This window comes from Cylas formicarius, unplaced genomic scaffold, assembly GCF_029955315.1.
Source record: "Cylas formicarius isolate icCylForm1 unplaced genomic scaffold, icCylForm1.1 PGA_scaffold_8__14_contigs__length_24414737, whole genome shotgun sequence".
Taxonomy (NCBI): Eukaryota; Metazoa; Arthropoda; class Insecta; order Coleoptera; family Brentidae; genus Cylas; species Cylas formicarius.
The window spans coordinates 23,239,491-23,260,539 of NW_026844361.1; the positions used below are offsets into that span (position 1 = coordinate 23,239,491).

Consider the following 21,049-nt stretch of genomic DNA (forward strand, 5'->3'; position numbering starts at 1 on the left):
GCAACATTTCCTGTTATGATAGTCATCTTCTTCTAATTGTAAAATTTATCTCACTTTTTTATCACGCCGTTAATTATTTGGAACGAGTTCACTGGGTCATATACAGCATCTGGAAACTCAGACTTCAATTACATCACATTTAAGCTCAATCGTTGAGTAAGTCATAAGTAAACTAATCCGAACGGCTTTAATTTTGGTAATTTTTCAAAAAATCACAAATTAAAATTCGCCAGAACCGCTCTTGTTCGTTACTCCAAATATTCCGGCACATGTGAGAATTGCTTTCGTCACAAACGCTACATCAACTTGCATTCGCAAGAATCTTCCACGTTTACCTCTGCGTACTTGTAATTTAATTGTTACGACGTAAATGTGCAAAAAAAACGTAAAAAAAAATATTACACGCCGGTAACAATCTTATCATTAACGCCTTTATAATTTTAATTACGGTTTTAAATAACGTATACGGTCAAAATTATAATCGCTTCTTCGCAGAACTCGAGGTATTTTTTTAATTCGGTCGTGCCCGCGGGAAAGGAACCTTGAACCACATATATTAGACTACCGTTTGGCCCGCCGGCTTTCCGTCATTGGGCCGAGCCTCGTGTTAAATATCGTCAAACGGATGAAACCAGAGCGAGGGAGCGAGGATGGCTCGGTCGGTAAGGCGTTAGACTTGAAAACTCGACTTTCCGTGGGTTGTGGGTTCGTTCGATTAACAACAGGTACCTTGGGTGTTGTGTAATAGTTAAAAATTTGTTTTTCTACTCCCGTATGTATATGTATATGGGGTTTGTTACAGCTCGCGCCGTTTTCCCTCAACCAGACTCTCCATTCATCTTTGTCATTCCAATCTCCGTCTTCCAACCCCCTTTCCTCCATGGCTTCATCTATTTCATCCCTCCACGATCTTCTGGGTCTTCCTCTCTTTCTACGTCCCATAGGGCTCCACTCTGTGATTTTCTTTATCCACCGTCTATCGTCACTTCGTCTGACATGACCATACCATTTAAGCTGTTTTTCTGCTATTGTAGTTAATAAGTCTTTTTCTACATTCATTTGCCTCTTGATTTCTGCGTTACGTATTCTATCCATGCGTGTTCGTTGGCAACACCTTCTCCAATATTCCATTTCGACGGCGGTTACTTTAGATTTGTTCTTTTTGTTCAATAGCCAGGTTTCTGCTCCGTATGTAATTATACTTTCTACCCTGACCTAGTCTAGATTTGATTTCTTCTTCTGTTGATCCATCTTTTGTTATTATACACCCTAAGTATTTAAATTTGTCTGTTGCTTTTACGGTTGTGTTTTCATCTATTTCTAAATCTTCGATTTCCCCTTCTTTTGTTGTTAGATATTCTGTCTTTTCGAAGTTTATTTCCAAACCTACCTTCTCATATTCCTCTTTCAGCTTTCTGAGCATGTAACTCAAGTCGTCTTCATCCTGGGCTATGACCACCTGGTCGTCGGCAAAGCTTAGGGTGTATAAGTGGTCGTCGCGTACTGGGACTCCCATACCTTGACATTTTCTTTTCCATTGTGTTAGCGTCCTCTCAAGATAGATTTTAAACAACGTTGTTGATGTAGGGCATCCTTGTAGTAGGCCCTTTGATGTTGTGAATCGATTTGTGTACCTATTACCTATTTTAACCGACAACTCGTTGTTCTTGTACATTGTATCTACGGCTTTTATTAGTTCTCTTTCTATCCCAATATCTTCCATTGCTTTCCAAAGTTGTTGTCTGGGTACAGAGTCATAAGCTTTTCTTATATCTATGAATGCTAAATGGATGTCTCTGTTTTTAGCTTTTTTCTTTTCGATAGTCTGCCTTACCGTATATATCTGATCAACGCATGACTTCCCTGCCGTGAAACCGGCTTGATCTTCACCTATTTTCCCTATTATCTGGTCTTCTATTTTGTTTTTGATTATCTTTCCATATAGTCTTCCCATGCTTGATATAATGCTAATTCCTCTGTAGTTGGTACACTTCCTACGATCCCCCTTCTTGAAAATAGAGCTTATATATGCCGTATTCCACTCCCTTGGTAACGTTTCTCCATTTATTGCTCTTTCAAACATGTTTTTCAATATTCTGAATAATTTGTCCGACCCATACTTAATAAGTTCATTCACTATCCCCCCTGGCCCTGGTGATTTTTTGTTTTTTAATTCTTTAATGGCTTTTATTATTTCTTTTTCTTCTATTGTTACATGCTTTAGATTGTTGTTAGGTTGTATTTGGTATGTTAGTTGTTGCCAGAATTGTGGTCGTGTCTCCGTTAGTAGTTGTTGATAATAATTTTCCCATTCGGTTTCTTTGATAAACTGTATATTGACTTTCTCTTTGGTATTTGATCTGACAGATCTTATTGTTCTCCATGATTCCGAGCATCTTGTACCTCCTGTATACTGTTGTATGTTTTGGCAGAGTCTATCCCATTTTTCATTTTTTTCTTTACTAATTAGTTTTTTTGTTTCTCTGTTTTTGTCCTTATATTTCTGTAGGTCTTCTCCCGAATTTGTACAGAGCCATTTTTGGTGTAAGCGCTTTTTTTCCTGAATAGCTGCAATAGCTTCCTCACTAAGTTCTTCTGTATATTTTTTGTTCTTTCCGTCTTCCTCTCCTAATGCTTCATAAGCTGCCTCTTTAATGCTCTTCTTCACGTGTTCGTAAGTGTCTGTTAAATTATTAAAATTGAACTCTATTAGTTTTTCATCAAGTCTACGTCTGTACAAATCTCTTATTGTTTCTTCCTCTAGGAGGTGAATTTTAAATCTTTTCTCTTTTATTTCCTGGTTGTTTTGGTTGTCTTTTTGTTGTTCTTGTTTTGCTATCTTGGTATTTTACATACTCCCCTATGTAAAATACCCAATTACACAGCCGAAATAATGTGTAATAAAATAGTATATTATGCAACAAGTGCGGCAAACGGCAAAGATTACCGAACGTGTTGCATACTATACTTTTTCTACGACCGCCAGTTTTTGGGTACATTTTCGCAAAACAACACGAATACGTTCACCGTTAAAAATGTCACAATTCAAGACGTGGGAAATATCTCCGAAAACATCCGATTGCTCGGAAATGACCGAAGTGGCTCAGATCATGGGGAAACGAAACTGAAGTGGTAAAGTGACGCTTCCCGCACGCTAGATCGGTGTGTAATTCGGCATTTTACGGACCGGAGTAGATTTTTTTTTTAATATTTTTTCTAAATTTTTCTGCCTGCTTGGTTTTTGGTTTATTCAAAAAACATTATTGCGAAAACAAAATAAAAATAACACAAATTTTACACTGTTGTACGTACAAGGGTTAAATTCACGCTTGATTGTCAGTAACATCACCTCATCCAAGGTAGCATAAGTTGCAGAAATAACATGTATATATTAAAATATGAAAATTTTGTTAGAAATGCTGTTATTGTTGTTCCTGTTTAAAATTCTATATGCACAACCCATCTCATTAAATTGTCAATTTTGATTGATTGGGACAAATTTTATTATGTAGGACTAAAATGGCATATATTTCGCTTCGTCTGTATTCAGAGTCAATTTATTATTTTGAATTTCACAAGAATCTTCTTCTAGCACGTGGTTGCTATTCCATTTTAGATAGAGTTCAGTGCCACTACCGATATTACAAAAGTTTTTTAACCACACAAGCCACAGCTCACGTATTGGTTGGTTGTTAATAAGAAAGAATAACGAGAATGTGCAAATTTCAACATGAGCTGTAGCGCAAGCTCAACTATTTCCGCACAACCACAAAAAAGTGTCAAATAAGCGTCCTAAGATCGAATTATACGAAAATCTCTTTAATTTCAATTCCTATATTGAATTTATATAAATGAATTTATTTACTTTGCCCGCTTGTGATCCCACCGGCCACTTCGTTCACTATTTTCACTCGAGTGCAAATCAATTTTTAGTCCCAAGTTAAGCGTTAAGCGGGGGCTTTTATTATGGTCGATCTTTTAAAACACGGAAGTATTTATATTCCGCTTCCGACTTAATTAACACGTTAGGTGCTCGAACTCTTAATGCTCACGTACGTTTTTGTATTGAATATATACAAAAATTGGTTCTCCGTTCTAAGCAAGGTATATTGAAACGCCCATGTAGATACCACCAAAATTCATAATTTTTTTGCTCTCCTTCTCGTTTTCATGCATGAATTCATCTTATTTTATGCTCTAAACACGGAATCTGAGATGAAAATTAGTACCACACGTAGGTTTTTAATTTAATATTTATTTCATCAAAAAACAATATAATTAAAGTATAAATTATTATAAGGAAATAAAAAAATGTGGCGGGTTGAGTTTTACAGTAAAAAATTCTAAATTATATTAACAAAACTCGATTGAGATTGTAGACCTGAAATATTTTTATTTTCAGCCTCCTCATTAACTGGTGGAACTGGAGGTGGAGTGTCTTTATCTTTGCAGATAGGACGTTCGGATAAACAATCTTATCTCTATTTTTTTTCGAGAATCCTCGTGTAGATGTCATGCAGAAATAACAATCATTCCCATGATTTTGAGGCTCACTCCAAATCATTGGCATCGAAAACGGCATGGATTTGTGACTTTCTTCAAGTCTACCTCTCAACGTTCTTGAGCAGCTATTGCAGCATACTTTTGGTGTCGAGGTCATAAATCTACCCGATACGGGTGCAGGTACGCTATAAGCCAAAAGTAATTGCTTTGTTTTTAAACGTGCGTAATCCAGACGCTCACATCCATGCTGGCTGATTCACGGTCTGTAGACCTCACGGAGGATCGAAAAGCAACAGTGTAGATGAAGGTTACATCGCCACCTCGAAAGAAAAATGTATGCCACCTCACTCAATTGCGTTTGCGTCTTAAAATTCGTCCTACCTTAAAGTGACACCTTGCCTTAGGTCTGTGCATAATCGGATACTTTAGAGTAGGGAGCAGAAAAAATACAGCAAGAGTGGACGACTAGCGAGATTTTGGATTTGATGGAAGTCCGGAGGCAGTAAAAGATCCGATCAGATCAACCTATGTTTTACAGAAGAAAGACTTATATAAGAAAGTCAAAGAAATATATATTGGAAACGGCATAAATCTAGAATACGAAATGAGCAAAACCAGTACATAACATCGGAAGAAGTGCTATCTCCAAACCTATATTGAAAGATGAGGTCGTCTATGTACTTAAGCGCATAAGGTATTATTAGATGATAAGAATGGCTACAGTCAATATTTATAATAATCCCGAAGACTTCCATCGCTGTAAAATGTCAAGACCACAGCTTAATTAGTTTAATGAGTCATATTCTGAAACTGCTACACCAGAATATTTCAAAAGGTTGGAAGATTTTGAGCGGGGAAACGCAGTTTGGGTTTAAAAGTGACCTTGTTACAAGAGGGGCAGTATTCTGGATGCTAGGATGTCGACAATGTCTAACATAAATTGCTCCGTAATATTGATGATAAAGATATTCAGATAATCCAAAATCTCTATTTTAATCAAACGGTTCGAATCAGACTAGAGGGGGAGGACGTTACAGAGGAGTTTGAAATTCTCAAGGGAGTTCGCATCCTGTCACCTGTATTGTTAAACTTGTATGTGAAAAGCATATTCACTGATGCTTTGGATGTAATTGACTCTGGAATTAAAGTAGATAACCTGCACTATGCCGATGACACTGTCATAATTGCTGATAACAACGAAGTTCTACTAAATAAAACAGATTGTATTGGAAGAAGTAGGCTCGAATATAAACATATCGAAAACTAAACATACGATCGATCATTAGAAGACAGCCAGCAAAGACATCAACTATACATATTAACAAGAAATCCACGGAGCAGCTAAATCATTCAAATATCTTGTTATCGCTATAAACGATGCATGGGATCCACCACAAGAAATTGAAATGCCGAATCCAACCAGCAAGACAAGCATTTATTAAATTCCAACCCTGCCTCTGTAATCAGTCTCTTTCGTTTACGATCCGTTATGCAATGGTGCAGTGTTATGTATGGTCGATATTACTTTATGGCATGGAAACCGGGCTCTAAATCGATAGGCTAGATCATATAGCTATGAGATAATATAGTGACCCTACTACGGAAAAAATTGATCCGCAGCAGGTGGCTATGGCATGCGTCACTGGTGAAGCCGAACTAAATAATAACTATTGGCCCAGAATAGTCGGTGCCCGGTGCCATTGTTTTTTCAATTTTGGCGTCAATATCTCCGTACTGCACTTACAAATTTTTATAACCAAATAAGATCTATATATTTGACATTTAACAAACTGGAACAAAGACTTACACTAATATTTACATGTGAATTTACTAAACAGAATTATTCTTAGGCACACTTAAATAGCTATGAAGGATGTTTGGGTAATATGTTTTAGTGTAAGAATTACAGGAAATTTAAGCTATAAGTTGAATTTTTACTAGTCAATTAATATCTATAGGAGGTTCTTCTTGAACATTGTTTCACTTACATGTTTCATGCGATATCATCTCAAGGTTATTTCACTGCAGGTTAGACTTATGAGTTCATAAAAACCAATACTTTACGTCGATTTCAGTAGAATCTTATCATTGAGATAGAGAAGAAGAAGCGATTACAGTCTGAGTATTAATAAGTGTTGTTGAAGAGTTCCAAAAAGTAGAGAGAGAGAGATCTGCAATCTTACACGGGACAACAGAGGGTGTCCCTTTCTTGTATCATCAGGACGATAAAAATATACCTAATTGACATTATCTGCACATTGCAATATGTAACGATAATAATGAATGAAAACATGAAGAAAAAATGTGCGGTTTTGCGATAAAAAATTCAACGTCAAAAACGTCCAACTTGCCGCCATTAGTGTCACGCGACGACAACGACGGCAATTTTTTTTAAACCCGCGATACCGCATAACAATTGTGTAACGCTGTGACAATAAAAGTGGTTACGTTCAACTATATGTACATAGCTCCATATTAATTTAATACAACACAATCAATTATATACATAAAACGCCGCTGCCTACGCAAAAATTTAGGTTAGGTTTTTTGTCAAACTGTACCAGCCTCCTACTACCGCCCCGAAATACAAACGCCGTACGTTGACGTAACCCGTATTCTTTGCATGTTTCGGGTTTTTTGTTTGCGAAAGTTGATACGCGGGCCAGTGAGATTTCATTTTTTGCGCGAGATAAGATCTTGTTGCGCGTGAACGATAGGTGTTTTTATCGCTGTCATTTTAAAAACGCATTGTCCTTTAAGGACCTTATCTGGATCCCGAAAACGTCATATCTATTCGCGGAATTTTTTTTCGAGGTTCCAAGTGAGCGTTTCTGACAGACGTTTTTTTCCTTTCGAAAATTAAACGCGAATTATTACTCGCGGTAGATGAGTGGCGTTAGTTTTCTGTCATGTGACCTTGGAAGTAACAGAATGTAAAATCGAACATAAATATCAAACAACTGTTTTGGATTGTTTTTATGCTTCTCGAACGTGTGTATTTTTATTAACAATAAATAATAACTTAGTATATGGACGACAAAGGTAGTGAAGAAAATAATAGTATTCTAATATATTTATTTAGCATAAAAGCTACAAAAAAATAATATTAGAAGCTGTAAAAGCCATAATAATAAAAGTATAAAGTAAAAAGTGTAATAAGTATAAAAAACAATTATTATAAAACAATCAGAACAAAATTTCAGATAACAAACCAATTAAACTTTAACAAGCATTTATTTAAAATTGTGTGTTGTAACAACTGTGTAGTGCATATAGCTATTAGAGAATAGAGTGACCCTGCTACGATAAAAATTGATGCGCCGCAGCCGGCAATGATATTATCGTCGTAGAGAAGGAAATGAATTTTCAAGCTTGCCTGTGTATTTCACCAACTAACCTGCACTTTGGCCATTTTCTTTCTGCACAGCGATCTCCACACATCTAACTTGTTTTCAGAAAATACTGCCTTAAAAATGCGCATCCAAACTTATTGATTGCTGCATGGTCGTTTAACCATTTTTTTTTCTAAAAATAAGTTTTATCAGTATAGGCTATATCTACAGTAGCTAGTAGCATTCCAGCGCTGACTCGGAGGAAATCAGTAAGATTTCTTATATTATAATCATGAATATTCATAATCTAATTAATCTTAGAAATAAAAGCAACAAATATATATTTCTTTAAAAAAAAAATAAATTGAAATAACCATCTCTTATAATTTATTGCCGGTATCGAGTATTAAGAATGTGGTGACAATGAGCATCCCTAAACAAAAGCACAAATCCTGCGTTACTGCTGCTTTACAACTTGGTACGCATGCAGAATCGTTCTCCTTACCGCAAAAAGCAATACGTAATGCTTGATAGTTATGCAGCCCACATTACTTACCCTTGGAAACGTGAAAATATTCACACACGGGATAACTATTCGCTAACGGCATTAAAGTCGCCTTCCAAATTTCTTTTTACATGTTGGCGTCAAATTGCGAAGGTTGCCTTCCATTTTTACCACGACTTGTAAAAATCTTGGCGAGTTCAGCCTGCCAATAACGAACAAAACTATAATAATATAACATAGAAAGTATAAACTTCCACTAGCCGCTCCGCTAGTGCCAAATGAAGCTCTTGACTAAAGTGACGTATATCAAATTTGTTATACAATACACTATTTGGTGTTTGAGATATTCAGTCACCACTAAAATCCGCATCTAATGGGAACATTTTTAATTAATTAACAATTCATTTATTAATTTTTTTATTGTATTTTTTAAGTCAGTTAGTTACCTCTATATTTTAGATTATTATCGAAATGCAAATATTACTTTTGTTTTTATAAGAATAAGTAATAACAATTATCATGCACGTGTTAGTTTCAAGAAGACATTAGGTATATTATAATCATACAGCTTCCTATTGATTTATTAAGAACCACCAATGAAGCAAATTCGTATTTAATTTTGATCAAATCGTTTTTTTTTTGTTTATTTCTTAACGTTTTTTCTTTGAGTCAAAGGTTAATGGTATTGATTTGATTTAAATATTCTCCATCTGAACGTTCCTCATATTAAAAAATTAAATTGGCTTTTAAAACCTTACAACACTACCATTGTCAGGTAAATTTGGATTATATATGTTCTTAGGTTAGTTTTGGTTAATGTTAAGTTTACTATGGATGTTGCTCGTATTTTCAAAATGAAAGCTACGTTGTTAGTCAAAATGACGCCTAGAGAGCGCGGTCTTATATGCGTCACATCTTTTGTCGTTTTTGCGGGCACACTATACACACACATCGCGTTCGTAAAATTCCTTGTGACGCACTTAATGACATCAAAATTAGGAACGTAGTCAACCGTTTTAAGCGGGAGGCATTGTTTTTATTCCGCGCTCTCTGAACGAACCTAATCGACGAAATGAATGATCTTTGCGATGAGACCGGATAACGTTCTTCGCTAGAGCTCTTTGGTTTCCTGCTCTCTTCGAAGAAGGTTCATCTAGCAATTTGGTAGCTTTATAGAGGGTACAGCTGCAAGGAATTTTATGCAAGGTGACGAGATAAATAAATAAATATGCCGTAATCACTTTTTACTGTCCTTTTTCTATATTGCGAATACGGAGATTATCTGTTGATGTCACTTAACCTTGGTGTAATTAATGCCCCGAGTTATCCCACTAGCGAAGATCCGAGAATGCTGACCCAGCAGAGTCCTATTTCTACATATAAAAACGTAGTTTAACGGTATCGACGGGAGTTCTGTCTAGATGTGTTATTGTAACAGACCATTTTAAACGGTTGTAAATTTAAATAAAGTTTTTAAAAAAGGCAACAGTCGTCCCGAGTAGTTCATTCCCGTAAAGGCATCAATTGTTTGACCTTTAAAAGGTGAAATTCTGCCCCCGCAGCGAGAGAAGAATTTTGATTTGAAAAAGTATCAATATATTGGCGAAACGTCTCGAAGAAGAACAGTGCTTTTGTTTTTCCTACAGGCTAATCCCACAGGAGCGATTGGTGGATTTTGGTTAGTTTAAAACGGTTTTGGTTAATTTTTAATTCAAGTCACTAATGAAAATGTCGAATCGTATAACCCGCGCGTCGCACGGCCATTGCGGCAAATAAACAAAATCTAACGGTACTTTTTTCGTTCCCGCGCGCGGCGCGGAAGTAATTTTTCGCAACCATTGCGAAAAAAGTACACAAAAGCGGACAAAAGCCGGTCGCCCGAACAAAAACCGAATTATACGAGCATATAGAGGAAACGCGAAATTTTGGCCTTTTGTCCAAGCCGCCGCCGCTGCCTTTATTCCTCTTCCGTTTGCGTAAGCGTAATTTCGGGGAACTTTGGACTTCATCCCGGAATCGTCCGTCTACCAAACAAAAATGAAACCGCGCTGTTTTTCTTGCAATCAGTGTGCGAACCTGTAATTATTTGCAGTGAGTGCCATCAGAACGGGCTGATTCGAATAAAACGGTGCGTCGTCAGATTAAACATTTGGCAACGGTGCCTAAGCAAATCACCACGTGACAACCAACATCCGACACAATAGATTGCCCTACGCACCGGTCAGCCGTTAAGGGGTACGGGACGTAATGGGAGACGTAATGCGTTACTCGGCATTAGGTTGATACAATTTTTTTGAGATGAAAATTTAGCTTGTAAGTAATAATTCTTAGTGGAATGGATGGAAACGGTATGTATTAAATTTTAGATATGCGTGGGATGGGATAAAGAACCTGATTGAAAAATGTAGTGTTTGTTCCGAACGTTTTACAGAACAAAAAGTGGAACCTTCATTTGAGTTTGAGGAGAACGCAAAATTGTTGAACAGAAGTTTCGAAAACTTTCGTAAAAATCAGTCAATCAAAAGGGTTCTAAAAGAATACATACATTATCGCATCTGCTTATTAAATTGCCTATCCCAATATTTTTTCACTTCAAAATTTCTTGTATTATCAAGAGACGCAAGGTCTCTTTTTGTTTATGATATGATTAAATTGTTATTCGATCTAAGTCAGAAACTCTCGACGCACTGATGATTACCTAATTGCATAGGCGCAGCATCAAGTAGGCGAAACTGAAAAGATCCTATTGTTACAATCTGTCAATGCCATAATGTGGGCATCTTAACCTTAATATTGTACATCTTCTTCTTTTAATGAGCTCGCGTCATTCGTGACGGCTGTCCAGTTTTCTTCCCCAACGAAAGGTGTATCCTTGCCTGTCATACTATAAAAAAACACGGCTTCCCTAGCTACCATCACGGACCTCCGTCCTGGTTAGCGGCGTGTATTGGGAAAACAGCGAAACTGCCGGACGCTTACATCCTCAATAACAATTTTAACGAAGACAAGTTTTAAAAGTTGAAAAACTGAGATTCTGTACACAGCGGACAAGAATCGACCTGTCTGGTGCAACGCCACCCACAGAATTCAATATTGTACATCTTTGAGTGATTGTTCGGACAAAATCTTTGTAAAGTAGGTTATAAATATATAAACAGAATGCATTCGTAATTTTAAAAATATCAATTTTATAAATCAAAATAAAAAAATCGTGTATTTGTTAGTTTTAGTTACAAATTATCTTTTTTATGTATCTATATTTAAATTGGTATTTATTAAAAGTTCGTTTTTTATTAATTCTAAACTTACCCTGTAACAACAGATATCGCAGGAATAAAGAGTGTAAATGTAATGTGATCTGTACATTTTCTAACAAAATAAGGAGAATCCTTTATTTTGAAATAAATTCCCTTGCAAACGGTTATTATTAATTTACGGTTACAATTACTAAGAAGAAGCTCCAACAACCAGCGATGCACAAAAAGTTTAGTGCAGATTTTACGAGCGCGTTCCAAAGTAAGATTTTTTAGTTGTGCTCGATTTTATGTATACTTTTAAATAGTATATAGTGTACTATAGTATATAGTGAAATATAGTACAATAATATATAATACGGTACTGTTGGCCACCCTAGTGGCAGTAGCAATAAATAGAGTAATAAATAGGGTGGGTAAAAAAATACGCTACACGCTGAACGCCGATATAGTTTTATTAAAAATAATACACCTCTTTAGAAATTTAAATAAACGTCGATGCCGCGGCCAATATAAAGTAATACTTGCGAAATCAACTACGTAGCTCAGTCAATTCGGTTTTTGCGCGGGTGGCGCCATCGCTCGGCGTATATTCAAAAAATCGGCGCGACGCCGCCACCAACGTTACCGTTCGTCGCTTCGGTCAGTGCCGTTCGTTTCGTTCGGTCTCCTCGAAACTGCCGGTCGGCCAATAATAACGAACACCGTGGACAACCGCGAATAAAATTAGACGCCGGACCCGGATTGGTTTTTCTGTGCGACCCGTAATTAGTCGAACAGGTCGTTTTGATAATTCGTTACGTTGCCGACCAAGTGATTTTAATACTGAATCGGAAATTTTGACTCCTTGTTATCGAAAAATTAGGCGAAAGAAGTACGTCACAACGGTACCGGCGACGACAAAGTCGCGGGCCCGCGCCTCTTCTCGAACCCAAACTTGAAAGTGTCCTTTTTCAAGGCCAACGATCCTACGGGTACGCGGTAGTTCTCGCCCTCGACCGGAACGATGGTGAAATTTTGCAGGACTGTCCCCACCACGCCGAATGACACCAGCTGGACCAGCTTGTACCCCATGCAGCTCCTCCTGCCGCCCCCGAACGGCAGGAAATGGTCGGGCTTGTGAAGTTTGCCGTCCCTGACGAACCTTTCCGGTTGGAATTTGTCGGGCTTCGCCCAGAGCTCGGGACAAGTGCTCAGGTCGTAATTGTTAAGGAACAACAAGGTGCCCTTCTCGATCCGGTAACCTGTAGTAGGCATACAATTTTATGGTAACATTAACAGAGTTTTTTGGGGTGAGTCGTTTAGTAACGGGTACTTTGTGACATCATTTCGATCATTTATGCTTTGAACTAGGTGGTTGGGATATTTTCTGACTATATCTTTTTGACGGTGTATGTAGAAGACCCATTAAAAGGTGGTGTAATTAAATTAACATTTTTTAATTGCTAAAATTCGGCATAAGAACGTTTCTATTGTTAACTTGATTTTATCATTAGTATGACATGATAATAATTTAGAAACAAAAAACATTTGCAATAATATCCACCTTGGATCACAGACATTATGTCAAAAGTTAAGACTGAGAAATTCAAATGAAGTTTCTGCAAAAAAAAAATTTCTGCTTCTGATATTCAATTTGATAGTACACTGTAAATCTAATATCTAAAGAGGAGATCGATGCCGGGCTGAGATCTTTCTGTCACAAAGTAAAATGTTGATTCCTGAAGAGAAAAAGAAATGAAACCCTACATCTGACCCTTTTCTGCTTACCGTCAATGGAGCTCGTCTGGTTGGCCACTCGGGGCACTATTGGTGAGGCAATCACCCTGATCGCCTCGAAGATGACCGCCTCCGTGTACGGCATCCGGTTCCGATCGCAGATACTCACGGGCCTTTCGCCCCCCACCACCGACGCGATTTCAGCTTGAACTTTCCTCTGCACTTCCGGCTCCTTCGCCAAAAATCCGAACAGCTTCATGAGGAAATTTCCTACTGCGGAATGCCCTCCAAGTATATCTTCGAGGGCAAACAGCGCCGTCTCCATATCGAAACCCGACCCTTCCTTCTTTACATGTCCGATCAGGCTCTCCAGGTAATCGGAGGGAGTCGCGGAGCCGTCGAAATCCTCGTACTTATTCTTCAGGAGGTCTCGATTGATGAATTCGCGGATCTCCCGCGCCACCTGCGTCATCCTCTGCAGGTTCTTTTGGTGCAAAGGCAGCAAGAACGGCAGAAAGTCGGCCGCGTAGCCCTGGTTGACCTCGTAAAAGATCTCGTCGAAGTTTTCCGTCATCCTCGTGAAAGCTGCGTCGTCAGCGTCGAACGTCTCCGAGCAGAAATGGGTCGTGAAAATATTGGCGCACGTTTTTAGGATCTGGGGCTTTAAGTCGAAGCGGACGCCGGGCACGATCGAGTTGACGAGGCGGCGCGTCTCGACGGCGATGATGTCGTCCAGCTCGAAGAAATTATTGGAAAAGGCGCGAGGAAACGTGTACGCTTTCAACATGTTCCGCCTCGTTTTCTGCGTGGCCGACCAGTCGCAGAACGCCAGCGCTGAGGAGGGGGATGAGATTTTAATTTTTCAAAGAAACTTCCGCGGGTACTGAAATACTATTTACAAATCGGTTGCCAATCATCCGGTTGGCTTCTTCAGCACCAAACTGAAACTGGCTCGCAATCTACTCTGTATAGTCTGTTCATAGATATAAGAAAGTGACCAATTGCTTTTGAATGGGATTATCCAAGGGTGGTCATTAACATACAATGCAACAAGATTATCACCTAAAGTTTCGGAATTTAAATTCAGGTAAAATTGTGGTCCGTAATAGAAAATAATTTTATACCTACCTGTGTTTAATATTCTTTGGTTTGGTATACTTAGTTTAAATTTATTAGTAATCATTCTTATTCGTATGTAATACAACGTGTGTTGAATCGTGTGCGAATTATGCAAAATATGTGAGAGTCTAGTGAATCTCAGGAGATACTCCCGCCCAAATGTAGAGAATACTATTCTATTGAGACTAAGGAAGTTATAAACAATGTTTATTTGATGATTGTCATTGAATGTGGTGCCAGCAAGCAAGCATCTTTAGCAGAAACGGCCACATTGACGAAAATTCCAACATCAACTGTATGGAAAATTGTGAATAATCCCATTTCATCGAGGAAAAAAAGAAGCGATGCTGACATTTTCTCGAGTGTAGATGAAAGTGATCAAGATATAATACGGCGTAAAATTTACCAGTTATACGAGGAACAAAGCGTGCCTACATTAGATATCTTCATTTGGAGGCTTGAAAAAGACGAAACCGGTGTTAAATATGGCAGAACTGCCTTATGAAAGTGTATTCAACACATGGGTTTTAGATTTAAAAAAATTGACAAAAGGCAAGTTTTAACGAAATCTTTTAGAATTCGGAAATGGCGACTGGAATATCTAGAAAAAATTAGGATTTACAGAGAACAACAAAGGCCAGTTATTTACTTGCATGAAAAAAAGGGTTGGGTTGACTCAACTGATAAGTGTAAAACAAACGCGACATCAAAAAGAGGTAAAAGAATAACTATTTTGCATGCTGGCTCTAAAGATGGTTGGATTCCAAATGGATTTTCTCTGTCTGCGTAAAATATTAAAGATTCTTCTCTGGATTACCCCAAATAATTAAATTCTAGACAAAGTACGGACCTGTTCGGCCATATTTCATTCTTACAGCTTGCCCGGGTCTTTCCTTAATTCGTATCAGTTAGTCACTTTCTTATATCTATGAACAGATCATACCTGCTTATATATTCTTTGAAGAAGGTGGAGCTAAAGAAGGAACATCAACATGAACATGAGCATTTGAGTGATTTCTGGTAGTCTTAAGGGTCTTTCGTGTTCTTTGAGTCCGGTATCTCCAATGCCACATACGCTTGGAATGCTTTGAACTCCTGGAATCTCAAACTGAATTTTGTCTTTGACCTATCGAAAATGTTGAGAAATTTTTGTACAAGTGGTAAAATTGGTTCCCACATTATATTCCTTAAGAACTATTGATATGGGGTCAGTGATATTTTGAATGTAAGAAAGGACGACAGCGGCAAGTGTGGGTTGCTTTCGGAAGATTGTGGTGAAGTGTATTTTGTGATGGAAAGTTTAATATCTGTAATATGGAGAGAAGAGTAGATGTGAGGTGTTTTAATTAATTCTGGGTACAGTGAGTGAAGATAGTTTTACGGGTCTGTAAACAAAAGAGCTGATTTTAACATGAGAAGGTTGGCAACCAAACAATCTTAACCGCGACTGTCAACCGAGACAGTGTATATAAGCAGGTACAGAGTAGAATGCGAGAGTCAGTTTCAATATAGCTCTGAAGAAACCCACAAGGTGATTGGCGAAACGTTTGATTTATAAACAACCGGCGCAGGAACAATCCGGAAGATTTTTAAATAGTATTGATGATATTTTATTTTAGTTACCATGGACACCGAGAATTTTTTTCAAACTTTTTAATAAACAATTAATAAACATAAATATATTTAAAATTTCGATCCTCTTTAAAATATTTCGCTACAAATATAAAATTGACAACAACAATTTGGACGGATATTTAGCAGTGTGATTTTTGAAAACAATTTTGTTTGTGTGCAAAAGTGCAATTCCGTATTCCCCATAAAATAATACCGCGTAGCAGTTTAATATGAATAGTTTTTTGCAGGGTGGTTGCCGATAGAGTGCTTCGATGGGACAACCTATTTCTAAAATAAGAGGAGCATTGGGTTTGATTTTTGAGAAATATTTAATTTTAAAATCCGAGTACCTCACTCAAAAAAATGCCCATGCATGCGTCTATTCCATTATATTCTATTCTATTCTATTCTCTTTAATAACTCTACTAACGATAGAACTGGGGACTAAGGATTGAACCTTTATCAATGGATCTATGAATAAAAATTTACTGTCGATGCCTAGCTTTCTATCTTCAATACTTACAGTTTTGTTTGTTGCCGGAAAACAACCTCCGGTAACGTTCGAAATCGGGCCGGTAGTCGAAATGGTGCCCCTTGGTGACGAGGGCTTCCCTGATGTTTTTTCTCCCGTTGACGACGACGCAGCTGACGGTACCGAGCTGCAGTTTCACCACGTTCCCGAACTTCTTTTTCAATTCCGTGAACGCTTGATAAGGGACCTCGTAGCCACCGAGGAGGTGCATGTGGCCAATTATCGGCAGCCCCATGGGCGACGGAGGTTCTAGCGTATCCGGTTTCAGGCGTAACGCCGCCGGCCGTCTCTTGGCGAAGATAAACGACGCCACAAGAACGAAACAAAGCGTCGCGACGACGAGAGACAACATGTTTGGTGGTGAAAACTTCGGGGTCGGTCGCGGGTGGGGGATGTGTCGCCGAAAGGGGACCGGGACGTTGTCTAAGCGATACGGTCGTCCTGGTATCGTTTTTATAGATAACGATTAACATATTCGTTCGGTTTCTGGCCTAATGCGATTCAGGACATTTGAATTTCTTAACGGGCTCTCTGGTTGTCGATATACGGGAGAATGTATTTTTTTTTAAATAACGTTGGTGTTGTGACAACAATGTATGCGGGGGAGGATGTTTATGTTGACCATGATTCTGATTTCGATGAACAAGATAGCTGAAATATTAAAGGGTGATGCGACTGTAGTTTCCGAACTGTGAAAACAAAATAAAACTACACAGGGCTACAAAATTAAACTTTTTGACAGATGTTTTTATTTTGAAAATTGATTTTATATAATTTTGGTAGCTGCGGTGTCCGGCTGTGTGTTTCCTTAATGTCCTGGTGAAACCGCTCTCTCAAAAACAATGGGCACTATTGTTGTTCTGTCCTTCGCTAACTGCTCCGAGATTTTCAGGAGCATAGTTCAAAAGTGAAAACAAGAAATGCACTTTCGAACTCATATTACAACCTAGAGAACGAAAGTGTTGTAATATATTTTGTTCTTAAACTTTCCAAGACTAAACACTTCGGGCTCTCTGAAATTTGGTGTGAAATCTGAGTCATCTGGGTCGGAATTAGATTCCTCTGATTACGAGGATATGACGGTTTGTAGTTCTTTTGGGACGGTAGGCATCGGTACATCTGGTCCATGGCGATAGCAAAGTCAAGATTGGGATCCACAATTTGTTTCTCATTTTTTCTGTTGAATGACGCGATAGGGAAAAAGGGACCCCAAACATCAGAATCACTGTAGACCTGTGTTATGGATTATAATAATCTCACTTTAAATGGCCGCATCTAGACGTTCTGCAGCCATTATTTATGTGTTTTGGATGACGGTTTGTACTAAAGTTTCAGATTTATTGATGTAGACACAAGTTTTGACATTTTACCGGCCAGTTGATATCACCAAAACATGAAATAATACGATCTGGGCAAACAGTATTCTAGTACGGTAAAAATTATTGCGCCTCTCTCGGCTATAATGTTTTTATAGAGATGGGAACGATCTTACGCTCATGCCTGAAAATTTCACCCTGCTAACCTGCACTTTACATATAAAATTCTAAAATTTATTTAGTTAGTCCTTAATGTTTAACTCCCTTTTTTCTTTTTTTTTTCTTCCTTTTTTTTTTCATCGGTCCTGGGCAAATTTTTCAAGAACCAAGTCGTATTATTAATATGTTTCTTTGTGCACTTCTTGCAACTTCTGTACGAGTTAACTGCAGCAATACGTATTTATCTTTCCAAGGACGCTTGTTACACTTATAAAATTGCATTTAACTATAAACAATAAAGTATAATAGAATAGAATAACTATAAAAAAAACCAACAAATAATTAACATGGTATCATATCAAAATTGAACAAACACGAATGTTTAATAATACTGTTGAAAAATGTAACTATCAGAAAATTGAAGTCAAATGATTGAATTTTTCAATTCGAAAGGGGCATAGCGCAAAAAAGATTCGGATATACCGAAAAATCGAGTGACGAGGTGCCGTTTTATACTTTTTGTGTCTCTGAACACCCTGTATATATCGGCCCCGAGGACTATACGCCCGGCGGTATCCCGAAACGAGGTCATAAGTCCACCTAATTGAATATCAGATTTAGGCGGCGCGGCCGGGCGAGAAATTTCGGGAAAATTTCCGGAATTCCGTTATATGTATGTGGACCACAAAGTCCTTCGCTCTCCCGATACCATATGCAAACGTATTCCGGGTTCCAAAAAAACTGCATCTGCAAGTTTTATTATGATAGCCGAAAAACGTCTCAGCTGAATACGTTTGCATCGATTTTGAAGCATAAAAATGGGGTATTTCTGATAAATAAAAAAAAAGACGTGGATTCGATTAACCGATGCCTTTTTCGAAAACTATGGGCGCTGTATCTGTGAATAGGTTGGCATTGACCTTTACTGCGACGAAAACTAACCTAGTCAGCGTTTATATCTGGTTGCGGCTTGTTTTGTGTTTTTTCAGAGAGCCCCATCATACGAGAGGCGACAGTGGCCAATCCAGGTTTCTAAGCGCACTGGCTTGTCGAAAATGAGTGATAATAAAAAAACTATATCAGTAACACTTCTCAATTAGGCTTACGATAGAGAATCTCTACACCAGTACAGTACCAGTGAAAAAGTGCCCAGATGTTCGATATATAGCACCTATTTTTACATTTTGAGGCGATATTATATCAATTTATTTATTATAGTAATTTTTTTTATAATTAAATACCGATATAAACAATTGTATTATTTTTGTATGCAAATATTTTAATTAAAGATAATACCTATAAAGTATGTAAAAGATTGTAAAAATAATTGTAATTGTGAAATAAATGTGCACTTTCTTTTTCAAAAATATGATTTTCAGTTGGTAAACAAATTTCTCTCAGTCTATAACGGTTATAAACGCCAAACGAAGCTATCGAAGCAAGGTCACCGAAAATGGACCTCTCACTCTTAAAGGCTCCGACAGTTCTTGTCGTCTCTCGTTCAACTACGTTACAACTTACCCTAGAGAGAGGTTTTTCTGTGCAAAACGGGCAAACATCGCTAAGCTGCCGGTTGCGTAATGATAGAACGCGGTTCCCTTGCTTACCAACAAGGAAACGCGGCCCAACAGTCCTCGATAACGATACAAGAACGCATACATTTCATTCATTGTTATGTATAGTAGGCGTGTTTTCGTTTGTGAATCGGAAATGGTATGCGCGTTACGTTGAGATCCCAGACGAAAAACAGGATATGCCGGTTTTTACTATTATACTATCACTTAGTATCTGTTGGGTAAGGATACGCGACATCATTGGTGTCGTCAGCGCTGGGCGATTTACACTATAATTTTACACCGCTACCTACTGGAAATTCTAGATAACGGGGCGACCTGTTTGCAATTGAACGTTTCGAGTCATTCCTTAATACTATTTCGAAATATATTTCTTAGAACTAAGAAAACCGTCACGAAAATAACTGAAAGAATACCTTTATCTCACAACAGCGATATCATAACCTCAAACTCGACTAAATTAAGGTTGATTTATAATAGTATATTATGCAACAAGTGCGGTAAACGAGTGGCTTAAAAAGTGTTGCGTACTATACTTTTTCGACGACCGTTAGTTTTCGGGTACATTTTCGCAAAACAACACGAATATATTCATTGACATGACCGTCAGAATTAAAAAACCTCAGAATGTCCGAAGTGGCTCGCATTCATGGGAAACGAAACTGACGTACTTAAGTGACGCTTCCCGCACGCTAGATCGGTTTTACTGTAATTTAAATTTAACAGAAAAATCATTAAATGCAACTAATGCCTTTTAATCGTTAAACGTAATTTAACATGTAAAAAAAGATAAGCAATTTTCGACAAGATAAAATTCGACTTTCTTAAATTACATTAATTTCATAAGTTAGTCAAAACGCTTAAACAATAATGTTAACCCTTAAATGTTAAAGTATTGTATAACCTAGTCATTAGTTAAGATTTCTTATGAAATCTTTACGACCCTAACCAAGTTTCCTAATAATGGAACTTTTATTTTTTATCGAAATCCATAGCGTTTGTGGTCGTGTATCGGCTTAGGTCTTAGGCCGAGCCGTATTACGTTAATGGCGCACGTCGCTGTCCGCGCGCTTATTTACGAAACAAGCGGAAAAGCCTTTTGATTTGAAAACACGACGCTCCGAGGCGGAGAAATCAAATCAAATGCTCGGGGCGACTTTTTGCTTTTGCCGCGACGGTGGGCGGACTCGATACGAGACCGTATAATGTATGTATGCGCATCATTAATTCGTCCATGATCCGTGACATTGAATTTTAGACAAATGAAGGAACTATCCGTGGTTATCGGGCTCGTACGATCCGACAACGCCAACTTTGCCGGGACCCTCCGCGTTAAATTGAGAGATTTAAAAATTGCAATCCACAGTTGAGTATTTGCTCTCGGTTAAATCTCTCCGGGTTAATTTCGAGGATCCATCAAAT

At 37.9% G+C, this 21,049-nt stretch overlaps 1 protein-coding gene across 2 annotated transcripts; it reads right to left on the reverse strand.

Annotated features, from left to right (window-relative positions):
• Positions 1-12,473: 12,473 nt before the first annotated feature.
• LOC132706351 (cytochrome P450 307a1-like) lies at positions 12,474-20,070 on the reverse strand. Of its 2 annotated transcripts, none has more exons than XM_060677636.1 (4): positions 20,044-20,070; positions 16,570-17,229; positions 13,365-14,147; positions 12,474-12,838 (listed from the first exon to the last, which is right to left on the reverse strand). In XM_060677636.1, exons 2-4 carry the CDS (start codon positions 16,928-16,930, stop codon positions 12,474-12,476), a joined length of 1,509 nt encoding a protein of 502 aa, XP_060533619.1. In that variant the 5' UTR covers positions 16,931-17,229; positions 20,044-20,070. The 2 variants fall into 2 exon arrangements, with proteins under 2 accessions (XP_060533619.1, XP_060533618.1); XM_060677635.1 differs by having other exon boundaries at positions 19,575-20,062.
• Positions 20,071-21,049: the final 979 nt, after the last annotated feature.

Coding starts and splice junctions, on each gene's coding strand:
- LOC132706351 (XM_060677636.1), bottom strand. CDS start 16,930: ATGTTGTCTCTCGTCGTCGCGACGCTTTGTTTCGTTCTTGTGGCGTCG. Junction 14,148..16,569: donor TTCCGGCAACAAACAAAACT/GTAAGTATTGAA, acceptor CCCCCTCCTCAG/CGCTGGCGTTCTGCGACTGG. Junction 12,839..13,364: donor CCAGACGAGCTCCATTGACG/GTAAGCAGAAAA, acceptor TGCCTACTACAG/GTTACCGGATCGAGAAGGGC.